This window comes from Patagioenas fasciata, chromosome 22 (assembly GCF_037038585.1).
Source record: "Patagioenas fasciata isolate bPatFas1 chromosome 22, bPatFas1.hap1, whole genome shotgun sequence".
Taxonomy (NCBI): domain Eukaryota; kingdom Metazoa; phylum Chordata; class Aves; order Columbiformes; family Columbidae; genus Patagioenas; species Patagioenas fasciata.
The window spans coordinates 1475042-1502600 of NC_092541.1; the positions used below are offsets into that span (position 1 = coordinate 1475042).

Here is a 27559-nt window from a genome sequence, read left to right on the forward strand (position 1 = left end):
GTCAGCGGAAGCTCCGCCCCTTCCGGCGCCGCGCCCGCCCCGCCCCTCAGCCCGGCCCGGCGGTAAGATGGCGGCGGCGCCCGAGTGCGATGTGATCATGGCGGCGCCCGAGGGACCCGGCGAGCCCGAGAACGACGAGGAGACGCGGAGGTAAAGCTGCTGCCGCTGGCCGGCATCGCCCCGCCGGGCACGGGAGGGGGCGGCCGGTGTTCCGGCGGGCGGGCCGGGCTCTCTGGGTAGAGAAACCGGGAGCGGCCCTGGGCTGCGGGCAGCGGGGGAGGCCGGGGCGGCGGGTCCGGAGCGCTTGGGTTGGGGAGCCGCAGGTGCTTGGCCGCCCCTCGGCCCCTCCGGCCTCCTCCGCGGGGGCAGCGGCACCGGCTGCACCCACAGCCCCGGCGGGGAGCGGGGAGCCCCGGCAAAGGCCTTTTCCCTTTGGCAGGGCCCAGCCGGAGCTCCCGGGAGCGCTCCCCGCCCTGCCCGGCGCCCCCAGCCCGGTGCAGCCGGGTGGTGCTTTTATTTTGGGCTGTGTCTCGGCTGCTTGTCCCGTGTGAAATCTCACGGGGTCCCTGTGCAGCAGCATCAGAACACGCGCCCTGTGGCGGAGTCTCCGGGCAGCTCGAGTTTGGGTGTCCTAGAAATAGAAATGACATCCTTTCTGCCTCGAGGCCAGTTCTGAAGAGAATTTCCACCATTGCTGAGGATGAGGAGGGAAGGACTGAGCTCTGGGGTTAAAGGGAGGCGTCAAACGCCAAGGTCTGGATGCTCTTTGCTGCTTCATCATCCCCAGTTCCCTTCTCCTTGTTCCCATTTGAAATCTGCGCACAGCAATTTTTACTTTTTGTTCTACCTTGCTGTGGATAAGGGAGAAAAAACCAGTTGCCGGCATCCCTTTGGGCAGAGTCACGCTCTGAAAACGTTCCTGTAGTTAAAGAGCTTCTTCACATTTCAGTAACTAGTTTATTTCTGAAGTGGCCTGGTGCACCTTGCCCGGGGAATTGTGTTGGCTGAGGCGGGGGGTGGTGGGAATCCCAACCTTTCTTGCAGGTTTTCCTCTCAAGAGCAAGCGAGCAGGTTCCCAACGACAGCTGAGCAGTGGTGAGATGGGAAGGTCCAATTCTGGCGGACTCCGCTGGTTCTGCAGCATCTAACACTGGCGGTTGGTTATTGCCTGGGGAGCTGGGGAGGAGAGAACTATTTCTGTAGAAGGTGAGGCGGTTGCTCTAGAAAATTATTCAGCGGATGGAATTAAAAGGAGGAAAGGAAACTGAAAGTGGCCTCTGAGGAATGGCGTTTTCAAAATAATATTGGTGGCCTGAGGTGTTTTGTGCTGCTGTCAGGAATTAAAGGCTCGAGGATCTGCCTTCCTGGTGATGTCATTCTAAGGAGTTAAATTAGTCGTTGCTGAAGAGGCGCCTGGTTGTTATGCGTAGAGTACCTGACAAATTACATGGCTTGTAAAGTTGGGAAAGCCTTGTTGATGGGTAAGTCATCCCTTCCCCTGGGCTAATTAAATCTGGCCTTTGAAACGTTGAAAGCATCCGGATGTAAAAACCGTGCTGAAGGCACCGTGGGCTTCTGGTGGTGACCTCTGGGGTGGCCCTTTCTTCCTCCTTCCCAAGTTCTACCACAGGAGCGATGAGCGCAGGAAACCAAAGGATGATCTTGAGAGAGGCTGAGCAGGTGCAGAAGTAGAAGAGCTCATGGGCAGCGCTCAGTCCTGGCCCTGCCCCGAGGGGAAGGCTCAGCTGGGAAGAACAGATGTGATCTGGGTTTTTATCAGTGTCATAAGGCCAGTGCCATCATTCATAGTTATTACCATGAAGTGCTTTTGTTAGATACTTTCACAATGATTCCCTTTTGGTGGTGTTGGGGATATTTCTCCTCTACCTTGCTAATAGACAAATGTGTGGGTAGATGATTCTTCTGCTTCCAAAATTCTTTTTGGTTGCTCAAAAAGTACTGTCCTGACAAACTCACGCCTTTCTTTTCCCTCTTCCTTGGGGTCCTCTGCTCTCCTTTGGCCCTTCCTGGTTTACATAAATTGCTTAAGTTCTGTGGCTTATTGATCTAAGGTAAATTAGGGTGGTAGTCACTGATTAGGGAGAGTAGTTGAAGGCTTAACTAGATGTTAATGATTGTAAAAGAGCTTGAACCATGTAAGGGCTGTGCAGCCATTCTGCATTAAAGAGCACAGCCTTACACATGAATCTGCTGTAGTGCAGCCTTTGTGGTGTGTCTGTGCTAGCTTCTGTTAGCAAAACCGGCAAAAAGAAGTCAAAATCTTTTCTGAGTGGTTGCTCCCAGTCAGCATCAAGGGTTTCCACGTTCTTCTGTTTAGGAATTACAATGTGACGAGATACCGATGCTTTGCTTGCAGACTCACCTTTGTCTAAATGCATCATTCTGTTCCCTGTGGCTTAATGAAGGAGGAAATTAGCAGAAGCGGAGATCTGAATTTCAGAACGATCGTAACTAATGCATGGAAACAGCTGAAAAGATGCCGAACGGCTCACTCAGAGCTTGTTCGAGGGACAGGAATAGCGTGCGGTCACAGGATAATTATCGTCTGCTGCTGCAGAAATTGTGGGGGTCCTTATGGAAAAAAGGTTGATGTAATTGCGTTAATTTTATCTGCTGGGCAGTGGTGCTGTTCCTGCCAGTTCCTCTGGGAAGCAGCTGATGAGCAGGGCCAGACCACCCCCAAAAAAGTCACTTTATTTTAATGTATTTTTTTCCTAAATGAATGTGAAAGGTTTCTGACCCCTTTGCCCAGCTACTCGGTGAGTTTGGGGTCGCTGGAGTTTTGCCAGGGAGAATTTCCTTGTCATCCTCCCAGCAATTCTAGGTCCGGTCTGATGTGCCTGCGTAAGGCTGGATCTTTCTCCTCGTTCTTTGGCGCTGGAGGATGCGGAAGCCTCTTAATAAATATCTCAAATCACCCGGAAAATAGCATTATAAAATGATCTGCCCAGACTGTTTTTACAGTGTTTTTGCTGCAGACTTCAGATTGTTGATGCCTCAGTAGGAAATGATCGTTACCCTTAGTAATGTGCCACTCAAAGGAAATGGTGCAGAAGTCAAGAAGGCTTCAGACCTTGCCTGACTTGGGGTCCCTCATTAGTTTGACAGATGTTGCCTGGAGGTTTTCAGGTGCTGGTGAGTAGCAAGAATCTTTCTGCTGCTGTTTTGCATGAAGTTGGTTGTATCTTGATCAGGCTCCTCCTGAATAAATGTCATTTCTTGGCTGATTTCACAGGGAGTTGTGTGGGGAGGGGATTCATCGGCTGTAGGGGCACCTGAAGAATGTTCTGCTATTCCTGTTCAGCTTGCAAATGGCCACTCGAGTTTCCCAGGCTGTAAATTCAGCCTGGTTTACTAAGACGTAATTACTTTATGATCTTGTGATAATACAAGGAGCAGCAGAAGCTGTTTGCATAGTTGTTTGCTTTCCCATATGTTTAGCGAGGGTTTGGATGTTCTGAATTAGGTTGTGACTTTAGCCAGTGTGATAAGACGGTCAGTACCTACAATTCCAGCCTTTTTCTTTAGTACAAAATGTGCATTTCTAGGGTGAACTATCTTGTAGGTGCAGTTTTTACTGTCTAATTATTACAGCTGGCTTAATTTAGGCCTCTGTGGGAAAAAAAGAGTCTTGGGCTGGTTCTAGAGCCTTCCATGGGTTCTCATGATGGTGATGATGTGACCCTGCCAGAAGTGATCGCGCCATGGTTATGAATCGGGTTAATACTGAGCTCTGCGCCTGACGTGTGTTACCCAACTGCGCAGTGAAATGTCGGGGCTCGTCGGGCGGTTTGTGCTCAGAGCTGCGGGGGGAGATTGGGTTCATTTCTTCGATTTCTTGTGGTGCATTTCGGTTCTTGCGGCTTTTGGTCTTTCCACGTTTGCCCTCGGGTACTGGGAATGTTCTGGGATGTGTATGTAGCATAGCGTGGGGGTTTTGTGTGCCTTCTGTATTAAATGTCGGTTGTGTTGCTGTTGTCTGCTCTTGCGGCAGACTTTTGCTTTTGTATTTCAGTTGTGCAGTGTTTAGACTACCCGTGCAGATACTCGCATGTGCGGGCTCGCTATTGCCCTGCTTTGGGGCGTGCTGTGAGTAAATGGCACGTTTGTTCCTCTCTTGCAGCTGCTGGTAACCCCGCTGCCTGTTCGGTGGGGGGTGCTGATGTGCAGGGAGCGGCTTTCTGTGCTGCTCTGTGTCCGTTTGGTCTCTTCTGCAGTAGAATCACTGAATCATTTTGGTTGGAAAAGCCCCTCAAGATTGAGTCCAACCGTTCCCCCATCCCCAGCACTGCCCCATGTCCCGAGAACCTCATGTCCGTCTGTCCAGCCCTCCAGGGATGGTGACTCCAGCACTGCCCTGGGCAGCCTGTTCCAATGCCCCACAGCCCTTTGGGGAAGAAATTGTTTCCGAGATCCAACCTCAACCTCCCCTGGGCAACTTGAGGCCGTTTCCTCTGCTCCTGGCGCTTGTTCCTGGGGAGCAGAGCCCGACCCCCCCCGGCTCCAAGCTCCTTTCAGGCAGTTCAGAGATCAGAAGGTCTCGCTCAGCGCCTGTTCTCCAGCTGAACCCCCCACGTCCCACAGCCGCTCCCATCACACTTGTGCTCCAGCCCCTCACCAGCTCCGTTCCCTTCTCTCCACTCACTCCAGCCCCTCAAGGGCTTTCTTGGTATGAGGGGCCCAAAACTGCCCCCAGGATTCACGGTTTGGCCTCCCCAGGTCCCAGCACAGGTTTGGTCACTGCCCTGGGCCTGCTGGCCACACCAGTGCTGGTACCAGCCAGGATGCTGGTGGCCTTTTTGGCCAACAGTAGGATCAGGTGATACTGCCTGGCTGCAAAGGCTGATCACAGTATGTGTTATATATGATCTTGTGTTCTTTTCCACTCCAGAGACAGAAAACAGAAGCACTGCTGTTGGGAGATTATACATATATAGAGATTTATTCCCTCGGGGAGTGTAAAACCCAACCTGGAGGCAGGGTTTCTAGAGCGTGCAGGGTAGTAACACCCTGTGTAGCTCTGTGGCCTGCGTGGTGTTTGACTTCTCTTCCAGTCCTGGAAGAAAGGAGGGGAGGTACAGTATGTCCAGTGGCGAATACGACAGCTAATTTTAAGCTCTAGACATCTGCCTGCTGCAAACTGTATTGAGATCACCCAACTTATTTTACCCAAGCAGCTGAGTAACATCTGACAGCTGAGAATCCAGACTGGATTTCAACCAAAAAAAAAATGCTGGATAAAGGCACCGTATCCTGTTAAAGAAAAAGCCTCTGCAAGACTTGCTTAGTAAAGGCCGGTATGTCCTTTTTGTCAGAGCATCCCAAAAACAGATTGCTTGGCCAGGACTGGATTTTGGAGCCTTCTTTAAGTCCTAGATTTCTCTTCTTTTTCTTTTTTTTGTCCCTGTTTCGTAATGGAGGCAGGAAATGAAGTAGGAGTGAGGGTCGAGAGAGCAAGTCCACCACCTGCTTTAATGCTGGATTTCTGTCGCTGGGTAAGCTCAGGCGGTCTGGTCCCTAACAGCAATATTGCATCTGTGCCCCCACCCCTAGACCTCAGAGCTGCTGTTTGTGTGGATCCAACAAGTTATTTGATGATTTAGATAAGGAGGTGTGTATATCTGGTTAGGAGCTGGAGTAGGAGGGGTGGAAACCAGGATCGGTGCTGGAGCGGGGCAGCGTGTGGAAGCTCTGAGGAGGAGGAGGCAGAAGTTTTTAGGCAAACGTGGGATTGTGTCAGCGGTGCGCGGGATGGCAGCTCCTCACGGCTCGGCTGTTCTGGGATGGAGCAGGGGCTGAGTGCTCCCAAGGGAGCAGAGGGATGGAGCAGGGCTGAGTGTTCCACAGGGAGCAGAGAGATGGAGCAGGGCTGAGTGTTCCATGGGGAGCAGAGGGATGGAGCAGGGCTGAGTGTTCCACAGGGAGCAGAGGGATGGAGCAGGGCTGAGTGTTCCATGGGGAGCAGAGGGATGGAGCAGGGCTGAGTGTTCCATGGGGAGCAGAGGGATGGAGCAGGGCTGAGTTTTCCATGGGGAGCAGAGGGATGGAGCAGGGCTGAGTGTTCCATGGGGAGCAGAGGGATGGAGCAGGGCTGAGTGTTCCATGGGGAGCAGAGGGATGGAGCAGGGGCTGAGTGCTCCCCGGGGAGCAGAGGGATGGAGCAGGGCTGAGTGTTCCATGGGGAGCAGAGGGATGGAGCAGGGCTGAGTGTTCCATGGGGAGCAGAGGGATGGAGCAGGGCTGACTGTTCCACGGGGAGCAGAGGGATGGAGCAGGGCTGAGTGCTCCGCGGGGAGCAGAGGGATGGAGCAGGGCTGAGTGTTCCATGGGGAGCAGAGGGATGGAGCAGGGCTGAGTGTTCCATGGGGAGCAGAGGGATGGAGCAGGGCTGAGTGTTCCACGGGGAGCAGAGGGATGGAGCAGGGCTGACTGTTTCACAGGGAGCAGAGGGATGGAGCAGGGCTGAGTGTTCCATGGGGAGCCTTGTGATGGAGCAGGGCTGACTGTTTCACAGGGAGCAGACGGAGCCTTGTGATGGTTCCTGCTCCCACCATGCGGGCAGGGGGCTCCTTGTACCGCATCCCTGGGCTGCGAGGGGAGCAGCAGAACACCCAGCTGCTGCTTGTCTTGGTGGCAGGTCCTCTCATGTGACAGAGGCCAGAGCACTTGAAGCATTGGAGGTCCCAACAAATGTTATAAAAGAGAAAAACCCAAATGATTAGCTCGCAAGGAGAGAGTTCCCCCAAACAGTCCCTCCCTGTGAGCCTGGGCTGCACACGCAATGAGAGACAAGCCTCTTCCCGACATCCTTGGTGCAACTCTTCCCCGTCTTCTGCGCCCAGCGTGGAGAGGCCCTGAGAAGACCCCAAGCTCCCTCACAAAGGGATCCATTCAACCCGCATCGTATTTTTAGCAAAGCACGATTCTTCTTTGGTTTCAAAAGTAGCAAGTGGGGAATGCAGCCTACATCAGTGCGAGATGCAGAATGAGCTCATTCAGGCTGCAGCATCTGTTTGGATTGAAACAATTACCAGTGATATCAGGAGATCTGCATTTTTTTTTCTTGTTATAACCAGAGGCCGTGGTAAACAAGAGCTGTTTTCTCTGTGTGCTTTCTGTGTCAGTGGAGCACAACTGCGGGAGATGCTTCTGCTCTGTGTCTAGGATCTCAGACCACAAAAGTCTCGCGTTTCCAGCAAGCGTCTTTGCCTTCGTGCTTTGGAGGCAGTTTGCTTTTCCTTTGTGAGCGATAGAAATACCTGCACGCTTCCTTTCTTCTGGTGTTATCCGAGGCGCTGGGACTTGTCAATATATCAATCTATGTTAAAGTAAATGCTTAAAAGGAAAATGGACCAATAAAAAAGAGAGCAGAAAACAGTCATTTAGGTGTTTGCATGTTTTCTCAGGGTCCCGATGCTTTGTGAAAGTTGGTGTTGCTGTGTGTCTGTTTTCTTTCTCTCTTTTCCCAACTCTTCCCAGCAGTTTGTTGGCAGACGGGGTGTCCACCAACCATATGATAATTTTGGGGTCTTTTGGCCCTCGAGGAGTGCGGAGTGATGCTGTGCTGATGCTCAGCATCCTGCTGGGAAGGCGATACAGAGATATCAGCACTATCCCACCTTAAACAGCCAACTTCATAACTTTTTGGCAGTGCAGCAGGGCTGACCCGAGCCTGGGAGCTGCGATGGACCCTCCCGAGGCAGTGGGGTGCACGCACTGACCCTTTTCTTTGCCCCCCCTTTACTTATTCATCTCATTTCAAATAAACACACCAATGTGCTGGTGTGTTCTTCCCGTTTTTTGACTCCAGCGGAGTTACAGCATCTTGTCCATCACCCACAGCAAAGGTTCAAAATGAAAGTGAGGAGCCCACGACAGCTCCCTGTGTCTATTGTGTTGCCAGCTGGCAAAACCGGGCCGGTTCAGTGCAAACAACCCTTTGCGTGAGGCGGTTGTGTGGGAATGGCCAATGGAAGCCCGAAGGAGGCTCAGAGCATGTGAACTTGTTTCAACACAATTCCCTTTGTTCTTTTTCTGGTAGGCTTGCGGAACATCGCTCTCCTTCACCGGGGTCCTTCCAAAACAAATATACAAAGTCATGGTCAACTTGTACCAAATCAGATCTTGGATTCGGCACCTTGCTAGAACTCAGGGCTTGTCAGCAGTCTTCCCTTTGCTTTTTATTTTGTTTACTTATCACTCTGCAACTGCCTGAAAGGAGCTTGGAGCCAGGGGGGTCGGGCTCTGCTCCCCAGGAACAAGCGCCAGGAGCAGAGGAAACGGCCTCAAGTTGCACCAGGGGAGGTTGAGGTTGGATCTGGGGAACAATTTCTTCCCCAAAGGGCTGTGGGGCATTGGAACAGGCTGCCCAGGGCAGTGCTGGAGTCACCATCCCTGGAGGGCTGGACAGACGGACATGAGGTTCTCAGGACATGGGGCAGGGACAGGGGTGGGGGAACGGTTGGACTCAATGATCTTGAGGGGCTTTTCCAACCAAAATGATTCTACGAAAGCAGCTTCTCACTAGAGTACATTCTAACAGTACATTCTCTATATTAAGAGCCCTTTTTCCACTCTTTGAACGTGTCGTAGCTACAGCTTTCAGTGAAGATGCTCAACTTCTATCCCATTAGATTATTACAATGTGATTCGTGAAAGTCCTGTGACTCTTCACTCTCTAGCCCTGTGTTCTCTTATTTGCTTTGCTTCACTTTTGCCGTGAGTTACCCTGTAACTAGCTTCTTTGCAGCAAGCGGCGCAAGGAGACACCTTCACTTCTAGATCCTTCTCTCCAGAAAATGCTGACGCCCAACGTTTCAGTGCAGCCTGGAACTGACCCACGTTTGCATCCACGAGTGCCGCTCCGCTCTGGCAGACCGGGCTGTCATGAGCTACTTTAGCTACCTTGGCTTCTGCTTCGGCAAAGGCTCCGTTCGGAGCAGTTGGCCATGACCCAAGAGGAGCACCATGACCTGTAATAACCAACTTCAACCGTACCGCCTGTGATTACAGTCAGATCACCACGGCCAGGCTGCTCCAGCAGAAAATTGTGAGTTGTTCAAGGAAAGAGTAGCTGGAGCTCGTAGTTGTCGCTGGTAGGACATGGAGGATGGAGCCTGAGCTGGTCTTTGTTCGGGTGCTTAGAATTTGTCTTTGTCTGGAGTTGTGGAGGGTGGACAGACAGCGTCTGTTGCTCCGGCTGCAGCAGCGAGGTCCCGAAAGCACAATGCAGGTCTTGAGTGCTGTATCTTAGAGTGGGGTGATGCTGGTTTTGAGTTGACCTCATCGCTTTTACATGTGAAACAGTCTAGGAGGCGAGGCAAGTGGATTAAATCGCTGAATTTAATTAAGTGAAGCTGAATTAAACTTCATCACTATGGTACAAGTTGCCTCTCAGACTGCATACCTAAAATGGGGAAGGTAGATGGGAGAAGAGAGAGAAGCGTTTCATTTTCTTCAGGGGAAACGTTGCTTTCAAGAATTTAGGGGATGCTGCTTCAAACCATATGTTGTGTCTTTTTAAACGTCCTAAAGTGTCTCTGCAATGCCTGCTCCTGGGTGTGAGGACTATTTCTAGACCTGTTGCCAAGGCAGTGCCAAGCTTCTCCTTGCACCCTTAGTTCTCCTTGATTTAGCTCTCTGTTGAATGTAGAAATTGTTCCTGGCTCTGTTTCTTGAGTACGTGGGACCGCTTTGGAAAGAGCCAGCGCTGTGTTCCGTGACTGCGGCTGCCGAGGCTGCGGCGCTCGCCAACAGGCTGGCGTGATTAACCATGGTGAACTTTGCTGGACTGAGCAGCAAATGCATCTGAGACTGAAGAGAAGGTGCTCAAGGGTGGCTTTGGTGTGAATTCCCGTGCTGTTTGGGTAGGTGATATGTCAGAGTACCCCTGTCCATGGCCCTGGTCAAGCGATGAAGGATCTGAGATCCAGGAGGTGAGGTGCGGTGTTTTCCCATGGACAGCATACACGCCACCAGCTACGAGCATTTTGGAGCACTGAAGAGTTACACTGTGATTGCTGTGGGACCTGGTCATGGTCAGAGTCTTTTCTGATGCTCAGTTCTTCTTAAAATGTGGTGTTTTCCTTCCTTTCAGGGAAGCAGAATCATTCAAGGAGCAAGGAAACGCATACTATGCCAAGAAAGATTACAACGAAGCGTACAACTATTACACAAAAGCCATAGGTGAGAAGAGGCGGTGGTAATATTTGCCGAATACGGTGTTTAAAAATCAAAGCTGGTTACTGATTTAAAACCCACCAGCAGGGTTTCTAGCAGCACACGCTGGATAAAAACTTCGATTACCTTGCAGAATTGCAGCAGATTGGTAACGCGAGGCAGTGCCAGCGTGGGCGATGGCAGCACTTCTCTGTTTCTCCTCCAGCCAAGACATTCTGCACATGAATCCAGTCCAGCCTCCCCTCTGATGCAGGCTCAGCAGCAGCCTGAGCACCCCACATTTTTGTTCTCTATAAGTTTATTCCCGTGTATAGTGTGGGGAGCAATAGCTTTATGACTTGTGGCTCAAAACACCCGTTTGACCATCGTGCGTCATCTTAAGCCCCTCAGGTGACACGTTTTAAATTGAGAGGGAGTGTGATTTTTGAATCCAACCGTGGCTTTTTAATATGTTCTACACATCATGTAGTTGTTTGCATGACACTAACAGTGAGTGCTCTTCCATCTTTTCCAGATACCTGTCCTAATAATGCCAGTTATTATGGTAACAGAGCTGCCACCCTCATGATGTTGGGGAGGTTCCGAGAAGCCCTCGGTGACGCTCAGCAGTCCGTCAGGTTGGACGACAGATTTGTCAGGGTACGTGGAAAACATCAGCATTCTTCTTCATGTCTAAATACCCTCATCTCCGCCTGTTGCAGCTCTTGCAGCTCCCTTTTTCCTGTCTTCCCAGGGCCATTTACGGGAAGGGAAGTGCCACCTTTCCCTAGGGAATGCCATGGCTGCCAGCCGCTGCTTTCAACGAGTTCTAGAACTGGATCATAAGAATACCCAGGCGCAGCAGGAGGTAAGAGCTGCTTAAAATTTAATATTCCCAGTAGGTGAGGCTGTCAAAAGGAAATCGCTTTGAATTTACCAGGTGGAATCACAGCCGTTGTTAGTAATACCTGTTTGTGTGTGAGATAACGGGGAAAAATGAGGCTCTCTCAGAGAGTCTGTGTCTATTTTTCAGTAGACTGCCAGGTTTCTGAGCAGAAAAGCCTGAGACTAAGCTCATTTTTCACCCAGCGCTCCAGAGGAGAAATGAATGGTAGTAAGGGAGCTCGGAAATGAGGGATGCAACACATAGACGGCTGCTTCCACTTTTGTATCTCATTCACAGGGGGACGTTTTCCTGGGATACCAGTCAGGTCACTCGATTTCAAACTGATTTTAATGCTGGCAAAAGTATTGATGGCATCTGCATCACTGTCTCATGGTCTGCAGTAGTTTATGCTCTGACACTTTAGGGGTTGGCTGCTTAAATGCTGCTTGACGGTGTTTGAGAGCAGCGCCTGTCCTGCAACGCTCGCTGTGTTCTGTCTTCCAGCTGAAGAACGCCAGTACTGTGCTTGAATATGAAAAGATAGCTGAAGTGGATTTTGAGAAGCGGGATTTCAGGAAGGTGAGGTTAACTTCGTTGTTCCTGTAGTGTTGTGAACACACATACTTCACCCAGCTGGTTCAACCAGACGCGTGTCTTAATTCCCCGCCTAACACGAGCTGGGCTGTCATGGGAGGTGCTGCCCAACACGCTGTGGGAGCAGGGCTGTCTTGTGAAGTGCAATAGTTGTGAAAATGGCAGAGCTCTGCTCTCCTAGCACTGAACGAATGGAAAATTCAGAGGGTGAGTGGCTCGGCCTGAATATCCTCTGTTGCTCTTTGCTGTGCAGGGTGAGTGGAACCATGAATGAGCTGTTTGATACGGATTTGTCAGCAGCATTCAATCGCGCCTTGCTCCTAAAATGCATATCCAGGATTCTTCTTCCTCAAGTATTGAATTAAAAGAAAGGCAGTTTGCAGATCTGCGAGGGGCGTTCTCCATCGTGGTTTCCAAATCTCTCTTCCCAAGGCCATTGGGGGATGCAGCTGGTGCTGACCTGATAGAGCGAGAAATGGCAGCATGAGATGTGGAAGCACCAAACGCTTCTCATGCAACTGTTTCTGTTCAGTGGGTGCGTGTGAGGCCCAGGTTTGGCCCAGAAAGGAGATTGTCCACACTCGTAGGCAAAACTCAAGATTTTTGGAAGGGTAAATCCCAGCTTTGTATCCCCTGGTTATGAAGAGTAGATGGGATGGATGATCAGTCAGGATTTCACGTGTAGGAATTACCCTGCCTGGGTTGCATGTTCTTTTTGCATCTGTCCCTCCACTCCTCCCGTCTCAGTTCAGCGGGGAGGCTGAAATGAGATGTCAGCTTTGCTTCTGGAGAGCTGCTCCGGCTCCTTCTTGCCCCAGAGCCCTCGGCTTCTCGTTCTGGAGCCCAGCGCTTCCCCCAGCGGGCGGTGGTGACGGCACGGGCCGGGGAAGCAGATGAACCTCGGGGAACAATGACCCTGTTCTCGTGCAGATGTCCCCACCAGCGGGGCAGGGATGGACGGGACCCATGAGCTCATGGCAGGCAGAGCGGTGGCAGATCAGGCCCTGCACTGTGCTTTTTTGTGTCCAAACTGTCTCACTCTGTTGAATTTCTGTCCTTCCCACATGGCTTCACAATGCAGAAAACAGGGGCGGGATTGTGTTCCTTCGCTTTTTCTTTAGGGCCTACGATTTCAGAAGAGTTAAAGGGCTGGACCTTCTACAAGTGTCCCTGGAATCTCGTGTGGTGCTGCATCATGGTAACGTAGGTGCCACAGACCTTGGTACACAAAGCCCTTTAAAAACCGAAACAAAAACCTGCACGCAAGGGAAATTTTCCAAAGAAATACGTCTGCAGCAGCAGGAGAAACAGGCGCCTGCACACTTATGCTCCTCTTTGAAGGCAAATTTGAAATCTCAAACGTAGCAATGGTGCGGCCTTTCAAAGGAGGCCCTTGGCTGTTTGCTTTGCTCACGGTTGTGTTTTCTCCCACACCAGGTTGTATTTTGCATGGACCGCGCTTTGGAGTTTGCTCCTGCTTGTCACCGATTCAAGATCCTCAAGGCTGAATGTTTAGCGCTATTGGGTCGCTACCCAGAAGCACAATCTGTAGCAAGGTGAGCGTCTGATGGGCTAGAGCTTCAATAACAGCTGCTCGTTTCCACAACCCAAAGTGAATAAGGGAATATCAAAAAAGAAAGAGGCCTTAATGCAGCTGGTGGGGAGGAAGAGTGCATGAATCTTACTGGGAAACTGGATTTAGACTCGGTTTATAACCAGCAGTCTCGCTTGAGCAAGTTCTCATACTTTTTGCACATCTGGACCATGGGCTTGCTAAAATAACTAAGTATGTCAGTGGAGGAGCAGTGCTTCTGCAGACCAGGAGGACATTGGAATAGGGAAACATTTCACTCTTTAAATATCTGTTACAGTGACATCTTACGAATGGACTCAACGAACGCGGACGCTCTGTACGTGCGTGGTCTCTGCCTTTACTACGAGGACTGCATTGAGAAGGCCGTGCAGTTCTTCGTGCAGGCGCTCAGGATGGCTCCGGATCACGAGAAGGCTTGTCTGGCCTGCCGGGTGAGCCGGGACGCCGGGAACGGGGCTGCAAGTTACCTTGAGCACTGCCTCCCTTCGCTCTTCGTTGTTCCTTCATCAGATATAGGAGCAATAAAACCGGGTCTATCAATTCTAAAAGAACTTCAGACTTTCGGATTCAATATTAACGCCTCCGGGTTGACTTGAATTTTAAACACTGTTCCTCTCATGTTGTTTCTTCCCTCGTTTCTACTCTGCTGTAGTTCTTTGATTGACTTTTTGAATCTCTTTACTCATAGAAGCTCTCGAAGTGCAGGCCCATAATTTATTGTTTTGAAGTTTACTTCACTGTCACGTTCTCACCCCAAACTTCAGGCAGCCCTGGTTCATGTGGGTGATGCCCAGAACTGGCTCTGGCTGTTCCCTGACACTTTTCTCAGTGGAAAGCAAGATGCCTACAGCTCCTTTCAGCTGCTGTAGCAAGGCTGGGACTTTTGCATCCTGCAGTGTTGTCTGAAACTAAATTATATTGGTTTTTTGAGGACTCTCACCCAGCAAAATAAGGTCCTTGGTACCCCTGAACCGCTTACCTAATGTCCTTACCCAGCGTATGTTTCCTTTCAGAATGCCAAAGCACTTAAAGCAAAGAAAGAAGATGGGAATAAAGCATTCAAAGAAGGAAACTACAAATTAGCACATGAACTATACACAGAGGCACTAGGAATAGATCCAAATAACATAAAAACAAACGCCAAACTCTACTGCAACCGGGGCACGGTTAATTCAAAGGTAAGAAGTGGTCACCAGGCAGCTGATCTTTTATCTTCTTCGCTATATAGTTTATAAAAGGCAAATGTGGCCGCTGGGGCAGCTGGATCTCTGCAGTGCTGCAGGTTTCTGTGCTTGCACAATGTTTGGATCGGATCCAAACGGCCAATAAAGTCGACTCCCGAAGCAACAAAACCCAAATACTCGGGCTGCGCAGTGTGGGAGGGAGAGGAGGAATGCGGCTTGGCCTTATCCGACTCAGCAGAAAGGCATCTTTATTTGTTTCCTTCCCGGTAATGAGGACATATCGTTTCTTATCTCATTCTTCTTGTAGATGATCTGCCTTAGGGTTTTGCTCTAAAATAACATGACCTAATTTAAAAACCCTGGATGCTTTTTCCAGGTTTGCTGTTGTGAGACTTTTCCAAGATTCTTTGCACTTTTCAGTTGCTAAAATGATAACGCTGCTTAGCGGAATTCCTTCTCTGACTGGGATTCACGGGACTTGTCTTTGTAGCTTAGGAAACTTGAAGAAGCAATAGACGACTGCACGAACGCGGTGAAACTGGACGACACGTATATCAAAGCGTACTTGAGGAGGGCACAATGGTAGGTGCACCTTGTAGACACTTTGTGGGTAGGAACCTCCCCCCTGCAGCACTGGGTGACGGGGATAACGAATCTGGAGCTTAACGGGATAAAAGGTTCTGGCTTAAGGAGTCCTGACTTTATTCCTCTTCACAGAATTGTAGGATAGTTTGGGTTGGAAGGGACCTTCAATGGTCATCTAGTCCAGCCCCTGGCTTATAGATGAACCAAACTATCACAGCCTCTGGCGCATTCATTTTAATGTACAAGCCTCGGTGATATTCTCAAGCTGCATCTGAGTAATTGCTTAATTACAATAAGTAGTTAACACACGAGTAAGGCTGGAACGCCAGTGATGGGCTCGTGTCCCTCTGAGGTGCCAGGATTGTCACTTGTAAGCCCCATTGCTGCTGTGTGACTCTGCAGCAGCTTCCTTGGCATCTGCTGGCTGGGATCAGTTCCTGCGGGATAAAGTCGTTATCAGATCGTTAAAGCAAAACTTGTGCTGCCAAATGAGATTGCGGCCTCCGCTTGGAGCCCCAAGGGCAGGATCCCGTGCCAGGATTTCCCACAAACAGCAGGTGTCTGAGCTCCCAGCGACCCTCTCGGGGGTTCTTCTCTGTTCTTTCTGCACCCTGTGTGCATCTTAGTTCACATCCACCCAGGGATCTTGTGCCTGAACCCGCTTTTGACATTTCCCGTGAATGACACCTTGGCCACCGCTGTTTCTTTCCGCAGTTACATGGACACAGAACAATACGAAGATGCTGTAAGAGACTACGAAAAGGTTTATCAGACAGAGAAAACGAAAGGTGAGCCTATCGGCACTCTTGTTGCGTGCAAAATTTAACTGCCGATTTGTTTCGTCGTTGCTTTTGCCTTTTCTTTCCCCACAATATGCTCTGACTTGCAACCTTTCACCCCAGCAAGACAACGCTGCCAAAGGAGCGCTCGGGAAGGTCCTGTCTCAATCCCAGCACCAAACGCTGAGGAGATAACTCAGCTCGTAGCCGAAGCGACGCACCAGGTTCAGAACATCTGGCCGTGCTTCTCGCTCTTAACTGTCCTCTCGCTTTTTTTAGTAGCCTGCAATGAAATGGAGAGAGTAACCTCGGCCCTTGCGCTTCTTTCTAGAACACAAGCAGCTTCTAAAGAACGCCCAGGTGGAGCTGAAAAAGAGCAAACGGAAAGACTACTATAAAATCCTCGGGGTCGACAAAAACGCCTCTGAAGACGAGATCAAGAAGGCTTACAGGAAAAGAGCACTAATGCATCACCCAGGTACCCACAAACGGCCGTTTTTGGAGCGTATATCATTGCTTTGACCCCCTGCTCCATGAACGTGCCCTGCGCAGCCGTCACCCACAGCAGAAACACAAACGAGCGAGGGAATTTCTGGGCAAATAGAGTTTCTAACCCCACAAATTTAATCTGTGACGGTAGCTGGGAACGCGGAGCGTTTTCTATTGATAATACAAACTAAAAGCTCTTCCTGCCTTTATATTCCTAGACCGACACAGCGGGGCGAGCGCAGAAGTACAGAAGGAGGAGGAGAAGAAGTTTAAGGAGGTTGGTGAAGCCTTCACCATCCTGTCGGATCCCAAGAAGAAGGCCCGTTACGACAGCGGCCAGGATCTGGAGGAGGATGGCTTGAACATGGGAGGTGCGTTGGAATTTTACCCTTGACTGTTTGCAGCTTTTCCTCCGCTTGTTAAATGCTTTCCGGGCCCCGAACTAAATGCAAAGTTTGAAGTTGTGGAAACTCTAACTGGCTGTTTCACTTCAACTCACAACTTCCTTTTCTTCCCCTCTAGAGTTCGATGCAAATAATATCTTCAAGGCCTTCTTCGGTGGGCCGGGCGGCTTCAGTTTTGAAGGTAGGTGGGAGCGTTGACCGCTGAGCGTTGGAAACGTAAGTACGCAAATCACAACCCAAAGCGTTCAGGAGAGGTTTGACTTTCCCAAAGCGCTTTGCTCGGCGCTGAGCTGCTGCGGCGGCTCCTCGGGGGAACCCGTGTTCCTGAAAACCTTTAATTAAGTGAATGTTGAGAGGTCGTGTGTGTGTTTTGCGGGCTCTTTACCTCCCTCCTCCTAAATCTGCCTCTGCAAAGCTCCACAGCAAAGATCTCATCTCGCCTCCCTGTGCGCTCAAGTGCTTTCGTTCGAATCAAGCGCCAGCCTGGCATCCAGCCCTGTTGTCTCTGCATTTTGAAAGCGCTAACACCTTTCCTTTTCTTTTGCAGCTTCTGGGCCTGGAAATTTCTTTTTCCAGTTTGGCTAAAAACAACCAACCAACCCCAACCCAACAAATACCTGATGTGCTTGTTTTAACCTCGAATACGGACACACTTAGACTCCCTCCTTCATCATGTCTCGTTGTACTTAGAGCAGTTTCGATCCTCTCGGTTGGAGACCTCTGCTTTGTGTGCTGTTGTGTGTGAAGAGGAAACCAGCTCGGGGAGGGGAAGGCTCGGGACTTCTTTGTTTTATTGTTAAATTTATTAAAGAAAAGAAAAAGGAAATAAAGCTTTGACTCTGTTGGTCCTCTCTGCTGGCCCGTGCTTTGCAGGCTGCTCCTGCTCCGCAGCAGCGGGGACTTCCCGACGTCCTCATGGAATCCGGACTCTTAAGAGGGTGAAATCATCTCCCGTTTGGTTTGGTTGGCTCCGAATTGCAGCATGTTTAGGGTTTTAGTAACTCGGAGTTAATCTTCTGAAGATGTTGCCAAGATTCAATCCGGTTTCAAACAATCACATTTTACCTGCCAGTTGTATTTCTTTCTTCTGTTGTTTTACCAGAACGGTACAGGTGGGCATTAACTTCAATGGTAACGTGTGAGCTTTGAACGATTCTGTATCGGAGAAACGCTTGTTTGGTTTTACAAGAGCAGCTTATGTGAGAATTACCTGTGATACAACTAGAACCAAGGGCTCTGTGTTTGCACCCCATGAACTGTCCTGTTAAGGGAATATTGAACCTGCTCTGTGCCGAATTGCTTCACCATAGTTTGTTGATGGTTTGGTTTTTTAATTAATCCACTTGAACGTTTGTGCTGAAACTCGATTTCGTTGAGCTTGATGTTTGATTTCGTGTTACTGCTCCGTGGCGTGGACGAGCTCTGAAGAAATGCAGAGTCACGTTCAGGTTGATAACTGGAAACGGTTGCGGGTTTGCTCTCCTCACGTTTACAGGAACCCTACAGATAAACCAGTCGAGTAGTTTTCAACCAGGAGGAAGCAAGAAAATGCCAACTCCCAGCTGTCGGGACAGAACGGGCTGAGCTGCACCGTCCGCATCGCCAAACGGAGTTGGAAACGGCTTTGGCGTGGTGGGTTCTGCCCCGTAAGGCGAGCGCCGCTTCGCTTTGCACCGCACGGTTGTTCCACCTGGGAGGACTCCGCTGCCGAATTCTGCCCCTTTGTAATGTTGAGAAGAAGCTTTTTGAGCAGGTGGTTGTTGGCGACGCTTGTTTGGAGCAACACGCGGCGTCAGGAGTGGGTTTGAGAGGAACAACGCGGTGGCCCCGGGTGGAATCGTCTCATGGCGCAGCTGCAAAACCCCAACCCGCGCAACACCCGGCGCTCGCTTCTCTATAACACCCGATTTAACTCCTTGCCGCAGGAACAGAGATCGCAGTGAGTTCATTGCACCAAACGTATTTCGAACACCGACATCCTGACATCCTTGTCTTCCTTCCTCTGTGCGCAGAGCCCCCGGAACCCAGCGCGCCGAGTCCACGTCCAACGGTGGCGATGGTGTCGCGGTGCTGCCGTTGTCCCCTGGTTGCGTTCTTGTCAGGACTTGTGACAACCCGCTTTGGTAGAGGGAAGATTTAAGGGCTTCAATTCTAGTACTGCAGAATAAAGGAAGCATTTTATAACTCGCTCAAAAGCCGGCTTGTCAAACGAGTGATATTTCCAAACTATAGACTCTACAACGTTTATTCTTCGTGCCAGTGTAATGTGATGGACTCATCCGGATTGCACTGAGAGCAAAACAAGGTCCTGACGTCTTTCAGACCCTGAGTCGGTAACTACCTGGCAATGGAAATACTGGTCTATGCACATTGATACTTCTCCAGTTCTCACGGTACTTAACCAGAGTTTACAGGACTTGTTGTGGTGTGGCGTTCGGGTTCATAACGTCTTGTGTGTCTGCTGATAATCCTGTACAGTTTGGACTTCCCTCGGTCCCTAGCCCCGTGCAGCGGCATGTCCTGCCTTCGGCACTGGCTTTTAGTATTGTTATTATCATTATTTCCCCTCCTAAGTACAACAGGCTTCCTTCTCTCCGAGCTTGCAATGAGACCGTTCCTTGGAGGACAGGAGCGGGACGGCTTTTCTTCTGAGAGAGAAAATACATACAGCAGATATTTATCAAACTGTACCTGAGTGCATGATCTAACGTAGCTCAATATTAACATGGTGAGTGCCAAGACTCTTTACGGGGCGCTGCTCCAGGACTCGAAGGAGAACACGCATTCCCTTCTGGATTTGAGTGTGTTCGGTGAGTCCCGGTCCCTCAGGACGGCGGCGCCGGGGGTGACGCTGCGGTGGCTTCGTCACCTCCCTCGGGGACACGGGACTCTTGTTTCTTCCCGACAAATCCGCTTGGGTGCGCGGTGCTGGGAGCGTTGCCGTTCACGTTCATTCCGGAACGTTATTCGTGGGTCGTGTTTCATACAGAACCTTCGCGCTGTTTTTCTAGCGGAGAGACGCGGCCTCATTCAGCCGCTCGTTGGCGTCCGCAAGGAACCGATGGCAAAGCCCTTTGAACAAGCGGAGTTTCTGGGGGTCGGTGTTGGTGATTGTGGAAAGGTTTAGTTCTTGGTGTAAGAGCCTTTGGAAGGGGAACGGCTCCAATGGGCCGTACGGAGACAGCAGAGCCCGGGGGCTGGAATCACGCGGGGTGGTTGTGCGGGGGATCTGTCAGCAGATGGGACGGAGTCAATCGCTGTTGAGCAGCTCCGTAGCTGCTCAGCAGTTGTTGGTTTCATCTGTGAAATCTGTTAACTCCAGGGAAGACGTGGAGCGGGTGACGTGAGGCTCCCGTGTTGTGTTCACAAGGCGATGAGGAACCGTTGCCCACACGCTGTCCCTCCAGTGGTGGGTTTTCCACCTAATGGTGGGTTTTCCACCTAACGGTGACACCGGTGGTGCCGTAGGGATAGTTTGAGTGAAATGTGGCTGTATTCACATGAAAATGGACCCAATTTCGTGCATTAAAAAGGCCTCATAGGGTCGGTGCGTGGGGGATAACTGCAGGTGCAGTGGTGTCACCTCTGGACCACACAACGCCTGGGGTGGTTTTTTCCTTGTGTGGATTCACTTTACCAATCGGATGCTGTGTCAGCTCCACCGGTTGTGGGGGAGCATCGAGAGGGTCCTTTCTAGAAACACCGAACCCAAAATCAGCCGTGAAGCCCATGAAGGTGCTTCTGGCCGCTCGCTTTGATGGGCTCCTCGTTGTTTCAGCTTCTCATGCTGCACAGGAGAGGACGTGGGTTGGTTTGTGAGCTTGGAAATGTTGCTGCAGAGCTGGGTCCTTAGCGCTGAAAGCTCCTGACTGTTGTGTAGATACATTAATGTGAATTGGGGGGGAAGGAGAAAAGAGAATGTCTTGGGACAGCAGTATTATCACCCGTGGAATATTGCACGTGTCTCGGCTTTCTGTGTTTGAGGGGATCTGGAGGGAAAGCTGCTGGGCTGGTGTGTTGTTTCCAATAGGGAAACTGGGCTCCGCGTCCCTCGTCAACCCATCGAACGACCAAAGTGTTTGGGCCACGCGGTGGTTTGCTCTTGTTTTACTTTCGAAATGTCAGAAAGAACTGGAGATACTCACTGATCTTCGAGTGGGTGCTTTTCATCCCATCGCAATCCGTGCCTTGTACCCTCCCCTCTCCTCGAGCGAAAGGGCGGCTCGTGTGTCCCCCAGGTCGGCGTGGGGTGGCGGAGGCTCCGTCACCCCCCATTCTGTGTGTTCTGGAGACGTCCCCATTGTCCCCTCGTACCAGTGCAGCAGGACCCGCGCGTGGCTTTGAAAGACGTGGATAACGCTTTGCATTACCAGCGCCGCGGGGCCGGGTGGGCTTGTCTGTGCATGGCGTTGGGTGGCTTTGCGCTCTAGCGCAGACCCCGCAAGGTTCTGGGGTGAACCGCGGCATCATCCGCACCGCGGCGTTAGCCAAGCAGAGCTTTGGGAAGCCGGAGTTTGGTGGGAGAGCTGCCTCTGGTCCCCCGGCTCCCTCCCAACAGCTCCGGCTTTAAAGACATAGGTAGCGTGAAGCAGCGCTGGAGAGGCTGAATGCGAAGCGGCAACCCCAGCGCCTTCCCCGCATGCTCGTCCGCTTTGCGGCGGTGCCGTCGCGGCAAAACCGGGCGCCGCCGTGAAGCCAGCTTGGAGAGGATGCACCGCCCGCGCCGCAGCGTTGATCTGAATGGAGTTCGGTTACCTCAGTGTAAATATCTGAACCCTTTCCCGTGGGAGGAAAGGGGTTTTGCATGGAGCTATCGCTGTCCCCATCGCTTTGCCAAACGTCATCCTCTCCAGTCGGGCTTCGCGCCGCCGTGAGCGCCGTCCCCGTGCCCCCTGCCCTTTCTAGGATGTGAATGGTAAAGCAAACAAATGTGAATACTTGTTGTTTACTTCATTAGGCATAATTCATCATGATGTGTTTATACGAAGAATATCAGACTGAAGCAGAACCATATGCAATTGGTTTACTTTATTATAAACTGTATATGATGTACAAACTAATAAAAACGTAAAACGACGACGGTCTCCCTGTTGTTCTTGAACAGGCAAATAAACGAGATATTCCAGCGGTGCATGTCAGTGCTGGATGTGATCCAGAGGGAGAGGGGCTGGCCTGGGCAGCCGAGTTCTGATGGCACAAACCTGCTTGAGCTTTAGGAAAGGCCCAAGCTGAACATTGGGAGCTACCAAGGCCTTGTTGAACAATTACAAGTGGTGCGGGGGCATATCTATAATTTTTTGGTTATAATTTGTCATTATAACACAGGAATTGTTCTGTTCGTCACCTTGCAGAGCGTTTGCCCCATCGGCCCCAGCGCTGGTTTCGCTGCCCCCGCGACGGCTCCGGTGCGGACGCGAGCCCAGCACACGCTTGGCAAACACGGTGAGTATTTACAGGGGTTAATACGGGGTTAATTCACTATCCAGTTCAAACACTGAGCTGTAGCGTGAGTTTTGTCCTGACCCGAACGCGTTAGCTTTGTGTTACGGTAAACGGTGACCACACACGCACGGAGCGACGGGAAACGGTCTGGCTAAGAGCAAAAAACATAAGTTTCGATAAAATAGATTTAATAACAGAAGTGCTCGATCATTAACTGCTGTCCAGCCAATGGTTTAGGTTTGAGTTACGCGGTTATACCTCCACTTCCTACATTACAAGGTTACAGCCGTCCTACCTTAACATTCAAGTGCATTAGAGAAAAGTAGTAAAATCTTGCATGAAGTACGGCTCTATACTTCAGACATGATTTTAGTTCCTATAGAATCAGATGGAAAAGACGTTAGTCCATCTCTTCCACCCCCTGCCAATGCAGGTTGTTCCCTACGGGACAGGAATGCCGCGGTGCAGCCCTCCCTGGCGCGGTGGCTGCGGGAACCGAATGTCCCCCCTGTGTGTCACTGCTTCCCCTTTTCTGGGTGGTTTTGTTGGTTTTGCTTTGGTTCTGGCCGCTCAGCAGCGTGCACCGCAATGCAGCGTGCACTGCAACGTAGGGTGCACCGCAATGCAGCGTGCACTGCAACGCAGGGTGCCTGCCCTGCAGCGCTCGCACGCAAACACCAACCAGCCGCAGGACCGACCTCTGCAGGCGCTGAGCCGCTCGACAGGAAGGATGCGCAGTTGAGGTCTCGCTCATTTTCGACCCGGTGACTCGGCCACGGTGGCCGATGTCGGAGAGAAGGGGAGAGACGGTCACGGTTCCCTCGGCTTCAGAGCAGTTCTGCACAGGCTCTGGTCTGCGACTGCTCGTGGTACCAAAAGGTAAAGACCTAACGATTGTGGTTCAGAGGGAGGTTATAAAAGACCTGGGAGATCTTCCTCCAAGGAAGAAAACAAGCAGAAGACCGTGGTTAGTTCTTGCCAAAGCTCTTCCTTTAGAATACGCTCAGCAGCGCTTCAGTGACCTGTGTTTGCTTGTTTTCTTCCTCGTCCTGAGGCCGATAAACTCCCTCCCCAGAGGCTTCACGCTGGGGTTGGCAAAGGGTTTACTTTAGTACAGGTAGAATTATTTCTCTTTACACTTTAACAGGTTACAGGAGTTACTCGCCTTTTAAAACCCAACCACCAAGCCAGCTGCTGCTCCTAGATGATGGTGCAGGAGCTGAAAGCAGAGCCCCGTTTGTTGGTGCTCTGCGTTGGCACAAGTTTCCCTTTCCCGTAGTAACCTGAGAATATCGCCTTCACATCGATCTTTTTCGACAGGACGAGCATCCACATACCGTTATTGAAATACAGCAGTTTCCCCCCTCCAATTTCCCCCACTTCATCCCCTTTGTTCCCCGCCTTTTCCAGCTTCACGAACTCCAGCAGGTCCAGCCCGGTCTGGACGGCCTCGACGCCGCTGGCGCAGCCCAGGGTGACGTGGGCCCGGCTGCCCCGGGGGAGGTTGTCGGCAGGCGCGGTTTTATCGGCGTCCGCGGGCCAGAGCAGCAGCTGCTGTTCGCTCAGCTCCACGCGGGCGCCGACAGTTTTTGTGGTGACGAACAGGGCGGAGATGGCCAGCGTGAAGCCTTTGCCGTAAGCAGCTTTCACAGCCTGGGAGGAGAGGGAGACAAAGCCAGAGCTCAGTTCTAAGTCACCGCACACAGGTGGGGTTTGCTGTGCGTGGCTTTACTGTCCCTAAGCTCGGGGTCTTGGTGGATCACGGTACCTCTGGCTTTGATATATTTGAGATAACCATGCTCAAATAGCAAATCATGGCCTGAAGTTCCCGCTCCATGAATTCAGAGCTGGTTACACCTTTGCCTTTCACCAATTCCCATATTTAACTTGGGCTCATCCCTTTTGAAATAATTAAGCTGGAAGCGCAAATACCTTATTGGAGAATCACGGAATAGTTTGGGTTGGAAGGGACCTTTAAAGGTCATCCAGTCCACAATCCCTGCAGGGACATCATCAACACGATCTTAATTAATCACTCAAATCAAGCTACTGGAGCTGATGAAGTCAGGGGGACGGGATAGGAACAGGAAAGATTCCCCATCTCTCCCACAATTCTGACTTGGTCCCTGTAGTTGTCCCCTTGGCTCAAAGCAAAACCGCGTCCCCACGCCGTGAGGGGCTGTGTGTCCCTGCTGGGACGGGGGCTGGAGCTGGTTTGACCGGGAGCAGCCGGAGCCCCGCACCCACCTCCTGCTGCGCGTACTCCTCGGCTCCCGCTGCCTTCCCGAAGTCGGCGTATTTCGCGGTGCAGTGCAGGACCCCGGGCGGCCTCTTCACAAAGTAGCTGGTGAGATCTATCTTTATTTTGGGATCTTCGATAGCGGAAGCAACTGAAAACACAGGTACAGAACATTAACGATCCCCCCGGTGTCACCCCATGAGCCTGAAGTCCCATCTCAGCTTCCTGCACCAACCCATCCCTTGGGTTTCATCTTTCTTACTGCTGGATGGGTAATTAAAACTGCACAGGGTAGCAGAAAATGTAACCAGAAAGCAGAAGCTTCTGTACATCGTTGTACCAACCCTCAAAGGGACAGGGGAGTTGGGTCCCTCCCTTTTCTCTCCAACCTGAATGCCCCAGCTACATAAACCACTTAGGGAAACTTCACTTTACAACAGCAACTTTGTCAACTATGGGAGCTTTAAACAGTTTTTCTCATTGCTAACTTTAACTAGAAATTCTCTTTAGGAGCCACCCAAGCCTGTTCCATTTGCTGAGCGTTAACGTTTCATCACCCCAGTAAGAACTTGTAAGACACTTCCATACATACAGTATTTACTCTCCTTTTTGAAGGCTTTGAGACTCCCAAGCTCATCCAAGAAGGCCTGGCCAGCCTTCCTCAGGATCTCCGAACTTCTTTTGCTCAAAAACCACCCGAAATACATGGGCAGGAATTCCTTCTCCAAGCTGGGCTTCATCTTCTTCAGCTCCTCCACCGACAGTTTCCATTGATTCTTGTCCTTCAGCTGCGAACAATCCATTCGCCACTGGGTTTTGGGCTCGGCGAAGATGACTTTGTAGCGGTATTTGTCGGCGATATCGAAGAGCTGGTCCAGCCGTTCCCTCTCGTGGTGAGTGTCGTCCAAAACGATAACGCTGATGTCTCGTTTGCAATAGTCAACTAGATCCTCGTCCACCTTGGAGTACTCTTCGGGAATGGTGCTTCTTATTGAAGGTGTGATTTTGTAGTTATCGACCGAGATGACCTTGCAGGCATCTTTATACCTCTCCTGAATAGCCTGGGCCAGGGTGGACTTGCCGCTGCCAGGCAGCCCTCGTAAAATGAAGAAGGTTTTAGATTCTTTAACCGTGGAGACGGTGTCTTCATCGTCGAGGAACGGGAAGTGCAAGCTCTCGGGTCTTTCTTTGGCTGATTGAGTAGACATTTTCCTAAATATCTTCGGCAGGAACGTGTGACTCTTCTTGGAGAAGCCTCTGTTCTGAAATGCAAGAAGAAAGTGTTTTGCAGGCTGGTGACCCCGCTGGGGACACCTCGACCCCCCCAGCGCCACGTTCTGTGCCCCCCGTGCCCGTCTCACCGGGGGCTCAACACGCGGCTCCAGCCCGGCCAGGAAGGGGAAGTTTTACCCCCCACGTGGCAGCTGCTGCGGTTTCGCCGGCACCGCGAGCCGCTGGTACAAGCGTCCCATTTATCTCTGAGCTATTTAAATGAACACCGGTGGGTGGTGGGTAAGGAGGGGGCAGCGTGGGGAACTCCGCCTGAAAACCCCATCGCTGCGCCTGAACGCGAAGGGGATTTGGGGCTGTTCAGGACCCTCCGTCGCCACGGAAAGGCTGTTTGTGGGGCAGCGCTGCGAGGAGAACCTCCTGTGTTAGGAGCCGTCCTGAACACCACCACCCCAGCGCCTCACCGGGGAATTCGGGCTCCTCTAGTGATAAAAACAACTGAAATCGCTTCCGGTAAAGGCAAAACCTCCCAGCAGCTGCAGAGCCGAACACGAAAGTGAAACCAGCGTTCCCGGCAGCACCGAAATGCGTTTGGCAGCAGGAAAGAAACCAACTGTGCGAGTTTCTAAGAGAGCCAACTGCTTTTTGGGTCCATATGTGAACTCTCCACCTCCTCTCACCCACAACCTGCACCTGCTCGCGTGTGGGCAGCCGTGGGGCGATGCTGGAGGAGCAGGTTTTGCCTTTGATGCAACAAATCAAGGGGTTTGATGTATTACATACTCGCTCTGCCCATGGTAGAAAGATACGGCTTTCCTGGTTGTGGGGTGAAAACATCATTTCCAAAACAGCTGTTCAGCTGGTTAACTTTCCTATCCCTTATTCCAGAAGGTGGAGGTGGCTTTTGGTTCCAAAGCGCCCTGGTGCCAGAACCAGAACCTCATTGCTTTGGTGGTTGGGTTGGGCTGCCCGGGGTCAGCTGTGGCACAGCGGGACGGTCGTGGAAGAGCAAAGACCGCACGGCTCTCCTGGGACCCCCACATCGTTTTCCCCATGAATTCAAGGCTCTGAAGTCACCGTACAAGAGGTGGGTGGTGGCGTGAGCCGCCTGCGAGAGCTGCAAGTGTCCCGTTTGCCAAGGGGGACAAGCAGGACAGGCCCTGGGTGCGAGCAAAGGTTGGGGCTGGGGTTGCTCTTTTGCTGGAGGCAGCTGCTGGCGATCGCAATAACTGAGGCGGCTTTTCAACCGTGCAAACAAAAGAACAATAATAGAAAACACCCTTCGGCCCCATTGTTTAGCGGCCAGCTTGGAGCATAATAGTCGCCTTCACGGGTTGGGGACACGGACAATGGTCCCACACAGACCCGCCTCGGCGGAGCGGGGGCTCCCGGGCGGACAATCCCCCATTCAGCCCGCGCCCCGTCCCGGCTCTCCCCGCTGTCCCCACAAAGCTCCCGCTTGTCCCCACGGGTTCTCCTGGAGGGAGCGACGCTCCGGATGGCTCCGGGCAGCCCGGGATGGAGCCGCTGCACCCCCGGCTTTACCGCTGGGACCCCCAAACACTGTTCCCGGGTCCGGCTACATCGCGTACCCCCCCCCGTCCCCGGACCCAGCACCCACGTGTGGGCGACACCGCCGGGCGCTTCTTCCTGTCCGGGAATCCAGACCCGCGGCCGGGGGGGAGCGGCTGCCCCGGCCCCACTTACCATGGTGAGGGCAGCGGCTCCGGGGCGGCCGCCGGTGCGGAGCGGGGAAGCGGCTCTGGGGCGGGCGCTGCCGCGGTCCCTTTCATAGCACCGGATTCCCCCCCGAACCCCCGCCCTGGCCCCGCCCGCGGCCGCGCAGGCGCTGGAAGAACGGGGGGACGGACCCGGGAACGGGGGGCAGGACCGGGACCTCCCCCGGGGGTGGCGGAGGCGGGGGGTCCCGCCGCGGTTGTGCCCGATGCGGGCA

At 51.9% G+C, this 27559-nt stretch overlaps 2 protein-coding genes across 2 annotated transcripts; one reads left to right on the forward strand and one right to left on the reverse strand.

Annotated features, from left to right (window-relative positions):
• On the forward strand, positions 1-21770 carry DNAJC7 (DnaJ heat shock protein family (Hsp40) member C7). Its single transcript, XM_065856511.2, has 14 exons — positions 1-150; positions 10118-10206; positions 10715-10839; positions 10934-11047; positions 11570-11644; positions 13097-13215; positions 13531-13684; positions 14267-14431; positions 14928-15019; positions 15737-15810; positions 16133-16279; positions 16509-16661; positions 16813-16875; positions 17242-21770. The coding sequence occupies exons 1-14, from the start codon at positions 68-70 to the stop codon at positions 17277-17279; spliced, it is 1491 nt and encodes a 496-aa protein (XP_065712583.1). The 5' UTR covers positions 1-67; the 3' UTR covers positions 17280-21770.
• Positions 21708-27454, reverse strand: CNP (2',3'-cyclic nucleotide 3' phosphodiesterase). Its single transcript, XM_065856513.2, has 4 exons — positions 27313-27454; positions 24968-25637; positions 24384-24526; positions 21708-23789 (listed from the first exon to the last, which is right to left on the reverse strand). The coding sequence occupies exons 1-4, from the start codon at positions 27313-27315 to the stop codon at positions 23337-23339; spliced, it is 1269 nt and encodes a 422-aa protein (XP_065712585.1). The 5' UTR covers positions 27316-27454; the 3' UTR covers positions 21708-23336.
• Positions 27455-27559: the final 105 nt, after the last annotated feature.